The following is a 20,577-nucleotide window of genomic DNA, read 5'->3' on the forward strand; positions in this document are numbered from 1 at the left end:
AGAAATATAATTCTGAAGATCTGAACTAAGATGTAATTAACTATTTTATGAATTAACTGATTTTTAATTTTACAGAATTGAAGTTAGAATTAAATTTTCAATTTCGATATATGCACCAAAAGTGGAAATGTTCAGATCTCATTTTTAAGATTTGATTCCAACTCCAATTCTCAATCTCTACCTCAATGGGACCTAGATGTTTTTAATGGATAAGGATGAGAATTCAAGTAGAAAGAATCCTTGAAAATATTTTCAACAAAATGTTTGAATTTATACAAAGTTGTAAAAGAAACCTTGATACAGCTTTCATCAAGAAAAAAAAAAACATTTCAGACAGTGTATAAACATATTTTAAAACATGTCCAAAAACAGAATTTGTTTCACAGACCAAGTTTAGAACACCCAAAGAAAAATCCAAGAATGGTTTTAAGTTGGTGTAATGAAAGTGAGTCAAATCATTCAAAAAGCTGATTCAAGACTTAACCACAATATAACAACGTGACACAGCCATTATAGACATTCACATCATCACTTGATGGGAACACAGATCATGACAGCTCTCAAACACTTCATGCTTTGGGTACAGACAGAGAGACACAGATAGAGGTCCCACCAAAATTTACATGATATTCATAACATACAAATGGAGCAACAACTTCTCCATAATATGAATAACACCAACTCAAAAGACACCCCAAATTCAAAAAGGGACCTTGACATTTATCTTCAGTGATGACAACAACAATAAATAAGCATGCCAAGAGAAACACAGAAAGGGGTATATATAAAATTATATGATATGGTTGAACACATGATAATAATAATAATCATTGAAACAAAAACTTTATATATTCATATATGAACAGCAGGAAAGTCATAATTAATCTTTGTGAGCAACGAATGCAGGTACTGTTCTTGTTCTTCCCTTTCCCACTTGCAGATAAACATAATAATGATAACTTTAATCAATCTGAGGGTGAAGGTTTGGTCTTCAATCGGTACAAGAGCAGCTTCTTCTTGGAGCTTGTGTTGTCAATTGTGAGAACAACTTTTCCAGGTTCACCAACCTTAAAACTATTGCAAACCACTGGTTCTTCTGATGAACCAACCTTTCTACTCTTCTGCACAATTACTGTATAGCTTCCTTCTGAATCTGGTACAAATTCTGCACCATAGCTTACTTCCCACCCTATTACTCTCAGCTCCCAAGAGAGTAAACACTTCTGCACGTTCACAAAAACATAAGTAAATAAAACCATTCTACCAAACATTTTCATCATCTTTCAATCTATTCATCAATTCTAGGACTTTAACTGATATAACTCCTATACCAGCTTCTAATAGTAACTATATAAGATGCAGAACTTAAATATGCAACACTATACTTTGTAGGACATTAATATCATAATCATACTCTTTTCTTTTTCTCTCAAGTTTTCGTCCCGTGTTTTCCTTATGGTTGGTTGCATTTGATTGAACATCAATTTCTGTCATCAATCATCACTATTGAAATATCCGACAAATTTAATATTCAACGTTACTTTATCTTTTGCAGAACATAGCCTATCAGACATCAAAAGTGGTCCACACATTTTATTTGTTTCCTGAACACGAGTAGAAATTTGGCTCTAAAGCTTGAGAAATATATGAAAAAAAATTTGACTATTCCAACCTCTCTGCAAAAGATAGCTAACAAAAGAAGCTGGTTTTTATGTTCATTTTTCAAACCTCTACCGAATTTATCGTGCTCGTTCTTAATTTACTTATGTACGATGTATTAATTAATTTACTACTGAAATTTAATTTTCTTCAAGCCTGCACATTTTGTGGCATAAAATATTGAGAACAGGGAATCCTATGAAAGATTCCCCATTCCGATGCTGAATTCTTTGGATTCTCAAAAACCTGTCCGGAAAAAAGCAATGGAAAGCCAACCTCAGTTACTGGAAATTCAACGGTATGCTTTGACGCCGCCCTCACTGTGATTTCTGTGACAGCATCGGTATTTGCGAATTCCCCATCTTTGCTTAATCCACCGTATTTCACCGGAAGCTGTTCCGGAGCTATGTAACTGAAAGTGCAAAGAGACAGACACATCAAAACCATAAACCAAACCAAAACACCACAAAGATAAAGCAAAATTTGAAACTTTATGTTTTCACCTCAAAAGGGTTTCTGTTGATTTCGAAGGCCCAGCAAAGACAAACTTACTCTTACTCCTTTGAGTAAGAAAAGGACTTATCATCCTATTCACTGCCAGGTACCACCATGGTACATTAATGAAAATCTGAACCAAAACAAAAACGAGATTTAAAGCAACACGCATTTGGATTTGATTAGCATGTGTATGTGTATTGTATGCGCGCAGTCCCAATCTTTGCATTTAATCATTCAAATTCAGGCTGGGGAATCAAAGGAGAATCCAGAAAGACTAACAGACAAATAATCAGAACTAGTGAGATAATCAGATACAGTTGAAAATTTCAACAATTTATCATTAGAAACAGTGAATTGTAAAAGTGTAGGAGAGTACCTGTTTGGCTACAAATTCAGGGTAATTGTCTTGAAGCAATTGTAGGGCATTTTTGGTGGCTTGTCTTAGTTCCCACTTGGCAGGTCCAGGAGATTTGTTGAGGTCATTGACCTGAACAATGGTGCAAATGCCACCAGGGTTGAAATCCAACTTCCTTATACTCTTTTCCAGGAACTGAATTCTCCATCTGAGGAACTTCTCTCTCTTCTCCTCATCGGAAAAAGTTTTCCTGTACAAATCCTTATTCTGGAACTCCCCGTATATGTTGTAACACACGGGGTGTCCCTCCTTGTCAGTGCCATGCATGAACACCACCTTCTCCAACTCATCCCCCAGCTTCTCCTCCATCAGCTCCTCCATCCCAAACTCCTTCCTCCACCGGATCGTGTTCTTCAGCATGGTGAACGCCTCCTTAACTTTAAACTCTCTCGCGCGCAGAAACTTCAAAAGAATCACATCGCTCCTCTCGTCAGCAAGAAGTGGCACTCCCCAAATGGAAACTTCTTCGGGTGGAAGTGGCGGCGAAGCTTCCTCTTTGGCCTCCGTTTCAGAAGCTTTCTCTTCAGCTTGAGGCGGAACAGAAGAAGAGACAGCAACAACGGTCTCTTCAATGGCCTCCACAGTTTTTGCTCCATCATCATCTTCCTTCGTTTCTTTCACTTCCTCCTTCTTCTCTTCTTTTTCTACTTGTTCCTCTTTCTCTGTTTCGACTTGGTCCTCTTTCTTTGTTTCCACCTGTTCCTCCTCGGTTTTTTCTGGGGCAGCATCAGTTTTAGTTTCAGTCACAACTTCTTCTTGTTGCTGCGGCTGTTGTTGTTCTTCCTTGTCAGCAGCAGAAGCCGTTGTTGGAGGTGTCTTCTTTTCTTCTTTGGAGGAAAACTCGTGACTTTGGAGTGCTTCTTGAACGAGCTTCTTGAGGTCTTGGAGTGCCTTGTTCTGGTTTTCCGACAGGTCGGAAAGTTTGGTGCTTTCTTCCTTGAATTCAGAGACTTTCTCATCATTGCTGCTGTCATCGGCGTTGTTGGGTTTGGAGAGGTGAGTCTCGAGAGTAACGGTTTCCTCAACAGGCTTCTTCTCCGGCGCCTCAGGCTCAGGTTGTGGCGGCGAATCTCTCTCGACAGGAACAGTGGTCGTTGTAGTTGGCGGCGGTGGTGGTGTTTTGTCTGCAGGCTGAAGAACATCAGTTACCACCACTTCCTCCACTTGCACCACAGATTCTTGAGAAGGTGGTGCTTGGTTTGAAGCCTCTTCAGCCATATGAGATATAGAAAAGTTTATAGTGAGAAACGATGAGAAGAAGAAAGAGAAATGAAGAAGAGAGTATTGTGAATGAGGAATGAGGAATGAGGAATGAGGAAGAAGGGAGAGAGGGGTTATAAAGAGTGATGGAAGAAGTGGTGAGTCATGAGTGTAGTGGAGAGGGAGTAATGTAAGAGAAGGGAAGATCGTGTTGTAGTGTTGTGTTGTGTTGTGTTGTGACAGCTTGGAAGGAGAAACCTTAACGTAGAAGGTGGGACCCATGTGTGGGACCTGTTTTGTTGTATATCTTGTAATGTAACGTTGTAACTCGGAATTAGGAAAATCAACGGCGGTTTTGCCGGCTACACCATCTCAATTATCCAACGGATCGTGGCCCTACTTACCAGTTACTCACCCCCCACTTTCCAACCCAACTCTTTTTTCCACCCTTTTATTCTCAGCACAACTTAATATTAATATAACAATGTTCCCGTTAAAATATCCGATGATTTTGTTTTTTATTTTATAAATAAAATATATAGATTAATTGCATTATAGATATTGTGCTCAAGAGAATTAGAAGTAAGTAATTTACACGTGTTTGACTATTTATATACGTTTCTAAAGTAAAAACAATTAGACGCGGTTTTATCGAATTAGAGTAAAACCAAATTCAGAGACATGGTTTTGTGAAATTATATGTTATATATGTTTCTTAAAGAAAATCAATTCACATTATTTATCTCTTTTTTCAAAATTTGCCAAAAATGGCATTTCAAACTCCGGATTTTGGTGCCGTTGTTCATATTTGTTTCATATATTGTTCTTTAAAAAGATAATCTGGGAGTTAATGCTTGTGTCCAGAAGAAATAGTGTTGTAATTAACCAAAAGAAAATTGATAAATAGACAGAAAAAGAGAAGATGGGAAGGAATAACGTTAAAAATTGATGAGAAGTGTGGTTGGTTAGGGTGTTACTGTCCCTAAAAAGCTAGGGTGTGGCACACCTGCACTTTGCATGCTTCTTCTTCTGTTAGGAATCTGTTTTGTTTTGTTGTCATCTGTGAAAGTCTAGCTGTACCTATGATTCCATCCAGACCATTAAAGTGTTTTACTTTGGTCCACATTCCATCACAGGTCATTTAACAATTTTTTTTTCTTTTCTTATTATAATTTTTTTCAATTAATCAAAAACAAGTCAATGTAATTCTTTTTTGTAAAAAATTATGATGACAGCATTCCTCACATTTATAATTTATGTCAAATTATTTGTTATTCCTGTTAGATATTACTATCAACAACAAAAAAATTATATTGATTCGTTTTCATAAAAATTAATAAATTAAGAACATTTAGCAGTATAAAAAAATTGAAAAAAAAAATCCATAAGCCAAAGTTGAAAAACATAAGAAAATAAATATTACCTATTATTGTAGTTAGATGTTTAATTCTTCTAAAGACAGGGTGTGAAAGAAAACCGAACCATGACCATAATCCCTGCCAACAAAAACTGCTCTTTGGCAACTACAAATACAACTCGGCCCTTACTACGTTTTTTTCTGGGCCTTTCGAGAACCTTATTTCAAATTCTTTTACTTCCTGCACCTCCACAAATTCTTCACACACCTCTCAAATTTGCGAAAATGACTATTTTAAAACATTCCAGAACAAACTTTTAGGAACTTTTTGAACAAAACTCTCAGAACAAGATTTCTTAAATGAGATTTTCATAAATTTTCAAAAAACGCATAAAATATATATTGGAATGCATATAATTTCTTCCAGAAAATGTTTTCAAAACACATAATACGTGTATTATGGAAAGAGCTTTCTAGAAATCAATAAATACATTCTGCAAAAAGCTTATGAGAAAGTTTTTTTTTTCCACATTTTTTCTCGTCTTTTTCTTCTGCAGTATTCTTTCTCTGCAGCACCGGAGTGACAACGATGGTGAAAAACAACAGTGGTGATGTGATGCAATGATGGAAAATATTTGAGTCTTTACTTGATTTTGCAGGACACAATTAGTAATTATGGGGTGCATGAAGCATTAGCCTCTTTCAGTTGTCTAGTGGGCTCAACAATTGGGCACGGCTTTATCAACTCTTATATCTTACTACTCCTCACTTTTTTTCTATTACATCACACATTAAACTTGGAGTGACTTTAGTTTAGCCAATTAGTAATATATAAAGCATTTCTATTTTACATTTTCAATTTAAAAAATAAAACATTTTTCTTACCGAAAACCAGTGTTAGAAATATTCAATTAAGTTATAAATCTAACTTGGTCTTCTAGTTTTTTTCCTTAGATCCTCTTTTTATAAATTGATTCAATATGACTTTTTTTGATTTTTTTTTCATGAATAAAATTTCAATTTAATTTTATATTTATTTTTAGTTTTAATTTAGTTTCAATTTTTATAAATATAAAGTAATATTGTCTTATTCACAGTTATTTACTTATTTATATATATATATATATATATATATATATATATATATATATATATATATATATATAACTTTGAGGATTCTAATCACTTATCTCAAAATCAATTTTCATGATAATTGGATATCCCACATAAATCGATTTTGGATCCTAAGATTTGGGCTTACTACCTACCTAAGTGAAGATAGGTTAGGGTGATTTTTGAAGTTCCCTATATTCCTCTTTGGATGAGTATCTCTATATATGTGAGATGTTGAAAGATGAAAAGAGTTGGTTAGTGGTGGGTCCTTTGAAACAAAGCAACATTGAAGAATATTGGGCATAAGACAAGGATTGGGTATGGTTGTGTGAAATAGCATTAATTATTGAATTTGGTATAGTGGCACTAACAAGTAAGAAATGGAGAGTGATAGGGGAAAAATAAAAATTTGATGAAGTTGAACAGATAAGGTGCTTTTAAGGTGGTAGCCAATGGTGGGTTGGCATCTAAAAATAAAGGTTTTATGTTACCAAATATAATGAATGTGGTGATAATGATTTTTGTTGTGTAGTGTGGGGTATGTGTAACTCTGTAAACTACGTTCTTCATTTGCCGTTTAACTAATCACACTCTCTTTTCTTCCTCTGAGACAACCATGTAATTATGTTAAGTAACGTTATTCTTTTAACTCCACTCTCCAAGAATCAAAACCGGACCCGAAATTATCGCACAAATCACAACTTATTAAAAATTATCATCATCAACAAAGATATTTTCACATGGTTGCGTCATTTTTTTTTTCTAAATATAATATATGCAAAGGTAATTTATTTTTTATACGATTATGTAACTATAAACCGACTTTTATATATATATATATATATATATATATATATATATATATATATATATATATATATATATATATATATTAAGAACTTAGAAACAATCTACTTCATCGTTTCATTCACATATTAACCAAATGTCGGAAGATATTTCGTAATGTTTTTCTCACTCTCTAACTTATTTCGTGTAAACTTTCTCCACACTTTTCACAACCATGTTTTATTATTCTCAGATTTTAAAATCTTCTTCTAGAAATCCAAATTAGTATAATTTCTACGATGGATTTTTTTATAGGCAATATTACTCGTTAATATTTATCCTTTTAAATTTATCAAATCATATTTTTATATTTTTAAATTATTAGTGGGAGAATTTAATTTATAATCTCTTTTGCCATTCTTTTTAACTTTATCACTAAGTTATTTTTAGTCAAAAATTATTTGATTGGAATGTTAATTAGTAACTTGTTAGAGAGACTTTTAAAAATTTGACATCCATTATAAATAAAATCAATTTACAATATATAAATAAATAAGTGTAAACATATTTTATAAGCTAGTTTTTATAAAGTTAAATTATACTTAAATTTTACTTTTTGACATAATACGAGAGTCAGTGATGGATCTAAAACTTTAAATTAATAAGAGAAATAAAAATTATTTGAATCTCAATCCAATAAACTTTGAAAAAGAATAATTAGGAAGGATAAACATATAAAATGAGAGGAAGCAACCTAATTTATCTTTTCAAACATTTAATTATAATTTTAAAAAATCAGAGAATTCACTTGTGCACCTCGTACACACGTAGGTCTGTCACTTATGAGAATGATAAATTAGAATCAATTATAAAAAAAATTATTTACTAAACCTATTATAATATTCACTCGTTTCATATTATCTCTCAAATGAATTATGTAATACTTTAGACAATAAATTAATGATTTATTTGTTGAAGTCTTTTTTAATTGATGAAGGGAGACCAAGTATGAGACATGGTAAGTAAAAATAAGGCGACACGTTGGGGTAGGAAAAGTTGTAGAAAGTGGCATTTGATTTCATGGCAAGAAGCCAACAGAAGAGTTAAGAAGGTTTGGTTTTAAGAAAGTAACTAATCGACATAAATGATCCCATGCTTATGAATTCGAAGGTTGCTTAGAAGTCGACAACTACACTTTTTGTTACGTGGTTTGTTAGGTCAAGGTACAAACAAATACACAATCTCATCCAATTACTAACTCAAACAAAAATTCCTCAAACTTTGGATTGAAACGTGTAAGTTTAGAATTATATAAAGAAACAATATAAAATTCTAGAAACATCTTTCGATACCTAACACAACTCCTATAAACATAATTTACTTGATTTATTCCTGGGCAAAATTAAATAAAGTTTCTGTTCATTTAAAAGAACTTAATTAACATATTGTTTACATTTTTTAACATTTTAGTAATAGAGATCGAGAAACAAAAAACATAAAATCGATTGAAAAAAAATACAGATTTTATAAATTACACATATAAGATCAAAAGATGACAAAATCACTAACCAATGCCCATAAAATATCCTTCTCAAACTTAATTCCCAATGATTTAGTTAAAAAATCATACTGAAATACTTTTAACTGTAACAATTGATTTTTAAACTTTGTAACCAATAAGATCAAACAATCATTTATTAAAAATGTTGAAATGAAAATTCTGTGTAGTTTTTGTTACTGAGAAAAAACGAACAAGGGTCCATCATAAAAAAAAAAAAAAGAGTTAAATGTTTAGAGATCCCAGTGAAATAAGTAAATTATAGTATGTCCCAATGATATCTTTGAGTATTAATGAATTTGGATCGATTGATTTGTCTATGATATTGGCGAAATTAGCTTAAATCAGTGATGTGCATGTGAATTTGTGTGATTGAAGGATTTAGGATGTATCATTTTGGTCTATTTAAGGAATTTTCAAACTTGTATTATGTTATTTTTGAACTAATAGATGTGTAAGAGTGATTAGATGAATCAAATAAATTATTTGATATATTTGTTGAGTTTTTAATTTTATGCAAACTCAATGAGTGATCAAGTCACTCTATTGATGAAAATTTAATTAAATAATTTCAGTGAGTTTAGATAGATTTATTTGTTGGGTGAGTTATGACTCGTCAGACGAAGTTGGTTGAAACCAACTCCTAATGGTCTTAGTCGTTTTGTGAGTAAATTTCTCATCAGATGAAAATAATTTTGAAAAATCCATGGAGTCAAGGTGAATTGGTCCTTGGGCGAGAGTAGGTCTCATTGGACAAAATTATGAGCAATTTCTTCTAGTACTTGATTTGTTGGACAACTCTACTCTTTGTCGAAAAAATATTAAAAATGAAAAATAGTGAGTTTAAGAGAGTGTGAGTCACTGAACAAGTTGAGCGAACATACCTTCAATATTGTCTCGTTGAGTGAGAAAATGATCTTGAGTGAGTTTAAGGTTGGGTGAAAACTAACTTAAAGGTGTTGGACAAGTTTCTTAATGACTGAACAAGTAAAGAACTTAAGAATCAAAAATAATTTTTATTGGTGGGACTGAATACAAAGTTCGGTAGAGCCAGTACTGTTTTATGTCATAATTCTATTAAGTATGGGGTTGAGTAGAGTCATAATCATTTTATGCCATAAATATACTCAGTTTGTAATTATCTTACTTCATGCATGGATTGTTTATGGAAATATGGTCATTTCTAAAGAGGATTGTTATGTTATATAATACTAGTGTACATATTGAATAGGAATTCTGACATGAGATCATTTTGACTTTACTAAATGCCCAGACTAGCATAAAAAATGAGGTTTAGGTAGTGAGAGTTGATAGAGGTTTCGTAGTATAGGAGAATATATGAAATAAGATTGTTCTACATATTGTATGTAAATTACCTTAACATATATATTGGACTATATCAAAAATAAAATGGATCTATAGAGCATGAGAGTTTATGACAGGTGCATGACTTCATATGAATTTGACTCAATTACACACATTTTTTGAAAAATTGAGTATAGAATATGTCTAACATTTTCATGTTTAAGTATTAGTTGATTATATAGAAAATTCAGAATATTAGTATATTGAACGATACATGTGTATTACATTGTAAAAATATTAGTTTAATTATGTTTGTGTTACTCACTCTATTATATGGTATACGTGAGTAGATGATGATGCATGTGATAGTGACACAATGATAGAATTGTTGAGTTAGTGAGAATATTTAATGATTATATATATATATATATATATGTGTGTGTGTGTGTGTGTGTGTGTGTGTGTGTGTGTGTGTGTTTAATCTAATATATTATTAATTATGTAATGATTAAATTAGTAGCATATTTTAGGTTAATTAATAGGGGTGACAATGCAGGTCGACCTGACTCGATTAGGCATGACCTGACCCGTTTAGGCCCGCCCCACACTTTTAACACAAGCTGAAAATTCTGACCCGCTTTGCATAAGTGTGAGCTCGTGGGCCAGCCCGCCTTTTTTTATGATGATGAAGCTTTCAATGTTCGACAAATTGGAAAACTTTAACAAATTTACAAAATTAAGTAAAGATTTTAGGAAGTTAGATGATAAATTGATGCACATTAAAAAATACATAATATTTGCTTTTGCAGTCATACAAAAATTTGAAACATTCATGCAGAAGTTCATAATTGATATACGCAAGTATAAGTTTTCTTTTTTTTTTTATGCAGGCTGCAAACTTTTGTAGACCAATGGGCTCAATGTCCTGGTTTGTCCTGTGTTTTTCTGGCAGGCCTGTTAGTTGGCTTACCGGACCAAGTCTATATTATCACTTCTATTGATTAAGATCTTGCATTTTTGTTGTCATACGAATAATAATGGTTAAGATGTTTAAAATTTAACAAAGCTAAAAATTGATTTAAATTAAAATATTGTACTATGTTATTTCTTAATTAATTTAGCTCAGGTTTCAAATTAATAATCAAGAATTAAATCAAACCTCTCATTATATTATATTTAAGTTTAAAATTTAAATTGCATTTTTTTTAATTATGAAAGCAAGTCAGCACATTTGTATTATAATTTCTAATTATAAGATTATATATTAATTCATGAATATAACAAAAAGTTAAAATTATAAAAATAAACATAGTAATAATTATATACAATTTCTAATATATCTTTTTATTTAACGATTTATAGTTTCTAAATAAATATTTAACAATCTTGTAATAAAAAAAACTGTAAAACAGTTCAAATTGAATGGCAAAAAGTTAGTTTGCTTTTAATTTAAGTTTTATATTAAATTAAAATCAAACCAGTACTAATCATATCGAATTTTTAAATTCAGTTCGGTAACTTCTAATTAAAACCCGAATCATCCCCAGCTACTTACGTATGTCTTTTTTCATAAATAAAAATGAAATAATAGCATTAGAATAATCGAATTAAAATGCTCGCACATCATTTTGAATTTCATAACTTTTATTCTTCTCTTTATTCTCCATCTCTCAAAACCCCTTCCTAAATCAATTTTATCTACTTTTAACAATTTTTGAATTTTTTCCCACTCAATGAAACTAAATTAAAATCAGTTAAAGATAGAAGTTAGTTATTATTTTATTAATTTTCCATTTTTTATGTTGTTGTATTGTATAACTTTAGTTGTTTCCATTATTTAAAAATATAATATAATTTAGTTAAGCATTTTTCTATCTCATCTAAAATTATTGAAAATATTTCCCAAAAGAATATTACAAATAAAAAACCTCTTTATTTTATATTTTATTTATTGGTCACATGAATAAGAATAATGCTGCATGCAGGGGAACCATACCTGTTATTAATGGACATTCAAAGAATTGATCCATTTATGGTCTAAACACACTCATTGAGGATTTTAGTTTTTCTTTATGCCACTTGTATTACCCCCAAAACAAAATATCATAAATGCTTTTAATACAAAATTCATTTTTCAGCTTAATGTCAATATAATTTGGGATCTTATTTAATAATTTAAAATTTGACTTTTTAACTTTCTTAAAAGAATAAATTTTGATCTCATAACATTTACTTTTAAAATATAAATGTAAAAATAAATAAACAAATTTTAAATTTGCATATCATTTATTTCAAGAGAGTATTGTAAATTTATTCTTTTATAAAACTAACTTTGGATATAAATTTATATTTGTGAGTATATCTATATTATAATTTAATTGATGAAAAAAAAATCAATGCTTTTAGCATCAACTAAATCCGAAATAAAAAATAAAAATATAAAATATAAAGAAAAAAAATGAAATAGAGGGAAAAAAAGTGAAAATTTGGGTGAAGATGGTGAATGATTGGAAAATGATGAAGAGGAAGAACATGAAATTGTGGGAGATGGCACATGACTGACATTTGCATGTGGTGAAAACGTGCGATCATGTTGGGCATAATTGAAAACTACAGATGTTTTTTTTTTCATGTCCAACTCCTTTTACTCACTTTGTTTGTTATTTAAAATGGTATATAGTATTTGATTCAATAAATGTTCATTATAAGGTTTTTAATTTAACTAAACTACTTTTATAACTACATTATATGTTACTTTCAGTACATATATATTTACCACTTTATTTGTTTCTCAGAATAGTACTATAAAGCTGTATATGTATTTGTTCAAACTTATTTGCCAAATGTACCTTATTTATTTATATATATATATATATATATATATATATATATATATATATATTTTATTTAATTCTTAGATTGTGGAATTTGTTAGAGCTGTAGGACTAAATTATGTTTTCGATTATAATCCTTGTATGATGGTACGTATATTTTTTAACTTTTTTTAAGAAAATAATTTTGTTTAGTCAAATAGTTATTTATCGATAATTTTATATCTTTAGATAAACTTATTGAAAATGACACAATAAGACAAAAAGAAAAAATTGCTTTTACACACAAATTTCAGGAGTCGCTTGTTAATAAAAAATAGCTACATTTAAGAAAGTTAAAAAAATACTTAGAATTGTTCATACTATTTTTTGAAAAAATTTATTGGATTAAATATATTTTTGGTTCCTTAACTTTTAGTAAATTTTAGAATTAGTCTATTTTGAAACTTTGGACCAATTTAGTTATTTATCTTTTAAAATACGTGGATTTAGTTCTTTTAATCAAATTTCTTTAGATTTATTTGATGTTTCGTACGCATTTCAGGGTTGTATTTGAGTTGTTTATACTGTTTGACACATTTTTGCATTAATATTAAGTCAAATATTATTATGAAACACACTTGAAATGTCAAATAAACTTAACAAAATTTAATTAAAATAACTAAATTCACACATATTTAAAAAGATAAATGACTAAATTGGTCTAAAGTTTTAAAATAGATTAATCTAAAATTCACTGAGTGTTAAGAGACAAAAAAAATATTTAACCTAGATTTATTTTGAAAAAGTTATTTGTGGTGCTTGAGGAGTAAGAGTCTCTTTGAATTTCAATTTTAACTTTTAAAATCAGATTTTTTTATTTAACATTTTTTAACGTGTTTATTTTTTTAAAATTTAATTAAAATCAATTTTCATCTTAAACTTTAATCAACATAAAAAGTATTTTTTAATTTACATGTGTGGAAGGAAAAAAAAGGGTGAGTTGGGCGAATGAAAATGAAGCGACGGTGGCGCTCTTTGTCGGCTGCCTGTGTATGGCCGACGCCATAAAAGTCGCGAAGAGATGTCCCTACTTCCAATCGGTCAACGCGTTTTCTACGTTACCAACATTTATTTAGTTTTTATCACACAAAATATTAATCTCTCTTTATTATAACCACAATAAAACTTTATCTTCTGATTCAGATAGATTTAAAATTTATTCTGATAATATGTATTAATGTATTTATGGGAATTATTTGTTTGTATTATTTTGAATTGAAACAAATTAGCCTGTAAAACAATTTTGTCCTTAAAAAATCAGTATATACTATTTTCTTAGTTTCTTTTTTTTAGCATTTTTTTTGTTTGAAAATAATTAAAGTGATTGTCAGTGTATAACAATTAGTGCTATAATTATTCATTATATTTAAAAATACTTAGGGTCTATTTGAACAATGAAACATGTTAATTTTTATTACCAATATTCATTATAATAATTCAAAATATAATATTTCTCTATTATGTTAAAAATATAAAGTAATTAATATTTAAATAGTCAAAATACTCAATGAAATATATTATTACATCTTAATTAATATTGTTCGAATCCCAACTCTTTTATTCATTACAAAGTTTTGGCTGTCATTGTCCACCATCGTGTCAGTATTGAAAATTGATTTATATTTGAAAGCAAGTTAAAAGGAGGACTTTAATTTTCATGCATAGTTGTAGTAGGATAACGTTATTTTACAGTGTTAATTAATAAATACTATAATATTTATGATATTTTGGGTAACAAATATAAAAATCAATAAGTTTATTATATTTAACTTTTTTTAAATGATCTCATTTAATTTTTTACATTGTTAGTGAATACATTATTTCTTTATAAAAAATATTTGTTTTTGTTTAGTCTGTAAATAAATTATTTTAATTAAAAAAGTTTTGTGTTTTCCAAAAACGTTTACCAGACTCGGTGTTGAACAATGACACCTTTGACTATTAACTTAACGTTAATTAATTTCGGTCAGTGACGATACTTTGAAACAGTTGTTACTTATAGTGATACCCGTAGGTATAAGCGAATTAAAAGTCAACAAAACAAAATCCATTTTTTTTCTCTTGATAAAATATATATATATATATATATATATATATATATATTAATTTTTAATATAATTATTAAAAAATTTCAGAAAAATATACTTATAAAAAGTAGTTATACTTTTTGTAATTTCATCACATGTAATTTTTTTACTAAAGATAACTAATTGATTTCAAAAAATATTTACAAAATTTAAAAGATAAAATAATAAAATGAAATATGTGAATAAAAAATAAATTTGAAAAAAAAATGTGTATATAGAATAACGATTACAAATCACTAAAAAAAAATATCATCTTTATCAATAGTTATAAACGAAATTTGTTTCTGATTCTTTAATAAAATTATTTTATCAGCGTTTGGTGAAACATTTTTTTAATAACTTTTCATTTATTTCAATAAACTCTGTAGATTACATTTCAAAATCATTTACAGATGCAAAACTTACATGATACCATTTTACTTTTAGAAAAATAACAATATAAATTATTAATAATGTATGTATGATAACAATTTTTGGTTTATGTTTTATTGCTACATTTTTTGTAATTGACGTTAAGTATACTTATTATTATTTAAATTATTCAATTATTTATTTTACTTTTAATAAAATATTTATTGTTCGTAAAGTGATAACTATTTTAAATTATAATGAGGAATAAATTTTTACATAAACATTATTTGAAATTTCATCTATATAATAAGTTTAGATTATAAATATTAAAGAAACAAAAAATACAAAATTATAATTTAAAAATATGAAAGTTATCTAATATTAAAATTTAATCCAATAATTAGTTATATTTTTATGAGTTAAGTTATAACTTTCAACTAGTTGATTAACTAGTTTTATCAAACATTTTCAACTTAATTTCTCAACTCTTAGTTAATTTTTTCAGTTACAACTGAGGTTTTCAACTAATTTTATTAAATACAGTTCAAATATCGCTAAAAAAAATAGAATACTAAAAGTAAGAACAAAACTGTCCAACTTTCATATTTCATTTAAGATTATAACACTTAAATCAATAACATTTTTTTTATGTCTTATTTATTATGTTAATATTTTAATGTAATTTTTTATTATTTTCAATAAGAGTAAATATAATTATTAACAGTTTTTATGCTTGGCATGCATATTTTTCAGAGTAGGTTTAATATAAATCAAATAAAACGACATATAATTTTTATTATTATTCAGGATGAAGTTACATATTTAATAAAGAAGAAATGGCATATTTACCAATACATATTTTAAAACGATGATATCATTGTTTTCCATGCTAAATATTGTCTTTAATTACATATGAATAGATAAAAGAGATACGATTTGAAATTAAAATTATAGTCTAAGATTCAAAATTTTCAAATTGATTTCACCTTCAAAGTTTATTACTATATTTAAATTGAGATTGGCAACAATGTTTGTGAATGAAAAAAAAAAACACACACACACTATATTTAATATCAGAAAGTTATATAACATGGTAAAGAAAAAGTTTCCTAATAACACTTTTATTCAATATCAAGTCATTAATTTTAACATAAATAATCACAATACCAGTCTATTTGTTTTTTTGAGTTATATGGTTAGGATTGGATGTTTGTTAACATGACACAACGAGTTTGGATAGAAATATTTTATTTTTTTAGAAAATGAAATGAAGATGTGGCAATTTTGTGGATATGAGAATTTCTCTCAACGTTTAAAGGATAACATTTGTAATATTGTTTATTAATTTATTACTGAGCAAAACAGATATATTAAATGTGTATATTAATTCTATACTGTTATGTATTAAAAGGTAATTAATAATTTCATTTTAAACATTTGAAATTATAAATTAATAAGAATTATAATTCCGTAAGTGCTCAAGTACCTAAATATATCATAGTATAAAGTTAAACATAAAAAAATTTATGTATAATTATTGTACTTTAAATGGATTTTAAAAAGCACAACATTATAAAAATGGATAGAAGATACCCTAACGTATATATACGTGTGGGGTACATACTACATACAATATTTACGTATTTGTTTGATTAATTAATAATTAAAGGGTGGAGTGGTTTTTGGGCGAGTGAAAGAAATAAAGAAAGAAAGAAGCTGTTAAATTAAAAGAAAAAAAAAAGAAAAAAAGAAAAAAAGAAGAGAAGGTAGCTTGTGAAAACGACAAAGAAGATTGAGGAATGAAGAGAAAGGAGTCCCTGTCCTGTCCCCTACAGCATCGGCGTTGTAAGAGATCCCATTCCAAATACCAATTCCAAATTTCCAATCTCAATTCTCAGTTTCACAACTCAAATCAAAAACCAAACCAAAAGGGTACTCACTAATTAACTGGATTCAAGCTGCTTTGCCTTCATCTTCTTCATGTTCATTGATTAGATCCCATCCTACCCCAATTTTCTAATGTTTTCTCTCTCACTCTCCCACGTGCACTTTCTTCTCTCCCGCTCTAAATAATTCTTCACCCCCACCCCCATCTCTCTCTCTATATACATATATTACACATTATTGTATGTGTGTGTGGAAAAAGAACCGTTTTTTTTTCGGTGAAAGGGACCACCTTTATATAACCCTTTTGATCAGAGTGTGAAATGGTGTTGTGATTCTACAAGGGTCTTGCATGCCCCCTTTGAGTTTCAAGTTTCAAGTTTGAACCCCTTTTCTTCCATTCGTAACCGTAATATCAGGTAGCATCTTTGGTTGAGTCGAGGGATTTGATTATGGAAAAGTATGAGGCTGTCAAGGATTTGGGAGCTGGGAATTTTGGGGTGGCCAGGCTCATGAGGAACAAGGAGACCAAGGAGCTTGTTGCCATGAAATACATCGAGCGTGGTCAAAAGGTTTCTTTCTTTCTTTCTTTCTTTCTTTCTTTTCCAAAAAAAGTATAATCGAATGTTATATTTTGTTTTTTCGTTTCTTCAATCTTCAGATTTGTTATTGCTTTCACGTTTTGCATGTGAAATGATGATTAATGACGGGCATGTGAGGTTGAAGCTCTGATTTGTGAAAAGTGAAAAATCTAGGAAAGGTGTTACATGGTTTTTTGTGACAATTTCATTACGCGTGATTGAAAGAAATGTACAAAGTGATGGAAAATACAATTATAAACTAGTTTTTAAATGTGGAGTAGCTCTTTCCGGAGATAGTTGATTCTGCTAACTGATTATAATTATGAACTGATTTTCTTTCACTAAATCTTTGAGTTGGCAAATCCAACGCATGGCTTTCATTCTGCTGTAAAACCAAGCAGACTAGATGGAGATGTTCATATTCTTTTATTTGTTTCTTGTTTTGAATTTCTATTTATGAAATTGAAAAGCTATTGTTTTGGCTTCTGAAAGTTTTATTCACCCCTTCTGCAATTTCAGATTGACGAGAATGTGGCAAGAGAGATTATCAACCACAGATCCCTTCGGCACCCCAATATCATTCGCTTCAAGGAGGCAAGGATTTAAGCTGTTAACATGTTGGATTATTTGGTATTGAGTACTTTATTTAATTAAATTATTTACTCATTTAATCGCATTTTGGTTTTGTAGGTGGTTTTGACCCCCACTCATTTGGCCATAGTGATGGAGTATGCAGCTGGAGGAGAGCTCTTTGAGAGGATATGCAATGCTGGCAGGTTCAGTGAAGATGAGGTTGATAACTTCCTTCTGGGATTTTCTTCACACCCTTAATACCATTTCTTGTATCCATGTCTCATTTATTTTCTCCTTTGATTCTGCAGGCTAGATATTTCTTTCAGCAGCTTATATCTGGTGTGCACTACTGTCATGCCATGGTATAACAATTTCTCAAGTTCTTGAAAAATTATTGAACTTTCTGCGGTCAGAAATGTACAAAGTGAGAACCTATGATTTTACTCCTTTTTTTGCAGCAAATTTGCCACAGAGATTTGAAGTTAGAAAACACACTTTTAGATGGTAGCCCTGCACCCCGCTTGAAAATTTGTGACTTCGGCTATTCCAAGGTACTACAATGATTAGATTAACACTAGTTTCAAAGTTGTAATAATATGAACGTTAGCCTCATATGTCTGAACACGTTTCTGATTTTTGGTTCAGTCATCTCTGCTTCATTCACGTCCCAAATCAACTGTTGGAACTCCAGCTTATATAGCACCAGAGGTTCTTTCGAGGAGGGAGTATGATGGAAAGGTATGTACTCTACAGTCTACATATAATTGGTTCTTTATAGTTCCCTATATCTTTGTATGTGTGACTGTGTCGTAGGACTTGATCTTTCAAGGGGAGATTTCTTTTCATTTCTTGTTACACCTTGCCTACCTCTAATTTTGTAGCTTTGTTTCTTTGACCATGCTACCTGGAAAAGTCTTTATATGTATCTATTATAACCAATGTATCAATGAATCTATTTAATGTTGTATTCTAAAAATTGTTTTAGTTGGCTGATGTATGGTCATGTGGAGTGACTCTTTATGTGATGCTGGTTGGAGCTTACCCTTTTGAGGATCAGGATGACCCTAGGAATTTTAGGAAAACAATTCAGGTATAATACCATCACTGTTAATACTGATTCTGATACTCTTTCATGCTATATTCTCATTATCTTACCCATATTTCCCGTTCTTATCCGCAGCGAATCATGGCTGTTCAATACAAAATCCCTGATTATGTTCACATATCTCAAGACTGCAGACACCTCCTTTCTCGTATATTTGTAGCAAATCCATTAAGGGTATGTTATAATTTTCAAGTAACTCATGTTTCCTTCTTACATTCCTGAGTTACACTTCTGTTATTTTGTTGACTTTGTAACCTTTGCGGATCATAATGCTGATGAGAAATAATCAAGCTGGTGAAATAATAAACCCTGTTGACTGAAAGCTATACCTATTGGGAAGTTCTGCACCCAACCCCTATTCTTTAATAATCATCTGCTACCCTCTTGTTTAGTTGATTGGTAAAGATCAAAATTTTCCCTCTTTTAACAGAAAGACAACATTTTAAACACAAATCTTGTGCTTTTGATATGAGTCAATATCTAGTATACATCAAGCTAACTGCCACACCTGGTTCTCTCTATTGTCTGCAGAGAATCTCCCTTAAGGAAATTAAGAACCACCCGTGGTTTTTGAAGAATCTTCCAAGAGAGCTCACTGAATCAGCTCAAGCTGTGTATTACCAGAGAGGCAATCCAAGCTTTTCTGTTCAAAGTGTGGAGGAGATAATGAAAATTGTGGGAGAAGCAAGGGACCCGCCTCCGGTATCCAGGCCTGTGAAAGGTTTTGGGTGGGACGGTGAAGAAGACGAAGGGGAAGAGGATGTGGAGGAAGAGGAGGATGAAGAAGATGAGTATGACAAAAGGGTGAAGGAAGTTCATGCCAGTGGAGAATTTCAAATCAGTTAAGCAGTATAATTCTTGTGTTGTTGGTTTAAAGTTTTATTTTTTTTTATTATGCTAGAAATCACCTATTTTTATGTGTACTATAATTTATATTAACTACTATAAACCAGCGAGGCAGTCTAAGTTGCTGCAGTGTTGATGTAATGAATTAGTATTACCTGTATCACCATGGAAGCCGTGTATGAGAATAGTAGTTGTCTGATAATTTATATTACCCGGCTAGTTAACTTTTGTTAGGAATTTAAGTGTGAGTCTAAGTTTCTTATTGGCTAAAAATGATAAAGTAGAGCACTATATAAGGATAAAGACCCTTAAATTCATTGTTTTAAAGTTTTAGGTTGAGAATGGTGTCAATGTTTTATGTGGTTAAAGATCTATAAACACATTGT

The 20,577-nt window shown here is 30.0% G+C and overlaps 2 protein-coding genes across 3 annotated transcripts; one reads left to right on the forward strand and one right to left on the reverse strand.

The window, feature by feature from the left end:
* Nucleotides 1-556: 556 nt before the first annotated feature.
* LOC114177507 (patellin-3-like) lies at nucleotides 557-4,003 on the reverse strand. Its single transcript, XM_028062883.1, has 4 exons — nucleotides 2,534-4,003; nucleotides 2,163-2,287; nucleotides 1,936-2,071; nucleotides 557-1,223 (listed from the first exon to the last, which is right to left on the reverse strand). Exons 1-4 carry the CDS (start codon nucleotides 3,788-3,790, stop codon nucleotides 966-968), a joined length of 1,776 nt encoding a protein of 591 aa, XP_027918684.1. The 5' UTR covers nucleotides 3,791-4,003; the 3' UTR covers nucleotides 557-965.
* A 12,965-nt stretch (nucleotides 4,004-16,968) lies between these two features.
* On the forward strand, nucleotides 16,969-20,428 carry LOC114178478 (serine/threonine-protein kinase SRK2A). Of its 2 annotated transcripts, XM_028064411.1 has the most exons (10): nucleotides 16,975-17,134; nucleotides 17,506-17,658; nucleotides 18,187-18,261; nucleotides 18,358-18,459; nucleotides 18,549-18,602; nucleotides 18,699-18,791; nucleotides 18,886-18,978; nucleotides 19,226-19,330; nucleotides 19,421-19,519; nucleotides 19,877-20,428. In XM_028064411.1, exons 2-10 carry the CDS (start codon nucleotides 17,539-17,541, stop codon nucleotides 20,189-20,191), a joined length of 1,056 nt encoding a protein of 351 aa, XP_027920212.1. In that variant the 5' UTR covers nucleotides 16,975-17,134; nucleotides 17,506-17,538; the 3' UTR covers nucleotides 20,192-20,428. The 2 variants fall into 2 exon arrangements, with proteins under 2 accessions (XP_027920211.1, XP_027920212.1); XM_028064410.1 differs by having other exon boundaries at nucleotides 16,969-17,658.
* The last annotated feature ends 149 nt before the right edge of the window (nucleotides 20,429-20,577 follow it).

The sequence above is a fragment of the Vigna unguiculata genome, chromosome 3 (assembly GCF_004118075.2).
Source record: "Vigna unguiculata cultivar IT97K-499-35 chromosome 3, ASM411807v1, whole genome shotgun sequence".
In the NCBI taxonomy this organism is placed as follows: Eukaryota; Viridiplantae; Streptophyta; class Magnoliopsida; order Fabales; family Fabaceae; genus Vigna; species Vigna unguiculata.

Coding starts and splice junctions, on each gene's coding strand:
- LOC114177507 (XM_028062883.1), bottom strand. CDS start 3,790: ATGGCTGAAGAGGCTTCAAACCAAGCACCACCTTCTCAAGAATCTGTG. Junction 2,072..2,162: donor TCAACAGAAACCCTTTTGAG/GTGAAAACATAA, acceptor TTGCACTTTCAG/TTACATAGCTCCGGAACAGC. Junction 1,224..1,935: donor TTGAATTTCCAGTAACTGAG/GTTGGCTTTCCA, acceptor GTGAACGTGCAG/AAGTGTTTACTCTCTTGGGA.
- LOC114178478 (XM_028064410.1), top strand. CDS start 17,539: ATGGAAAAGTATGAGGCTGTCAAGGATTTGGGAGCTGGGAATTTTGGG. Junction 18,979..19,225: donor GGAGGGAGTATGATGGAAAG/GTATGTACTCTA, acceptor AAATTGTTTTAG/TTGGCTGATGTATGGTCATG. Junction 19,520..19,876: donor TTGTAGCAAATCCATTAAGG/GTATGTTATAAT, acceptor TATTGTCTGCAG/AGAATCTCCCTTAAGGAAAT.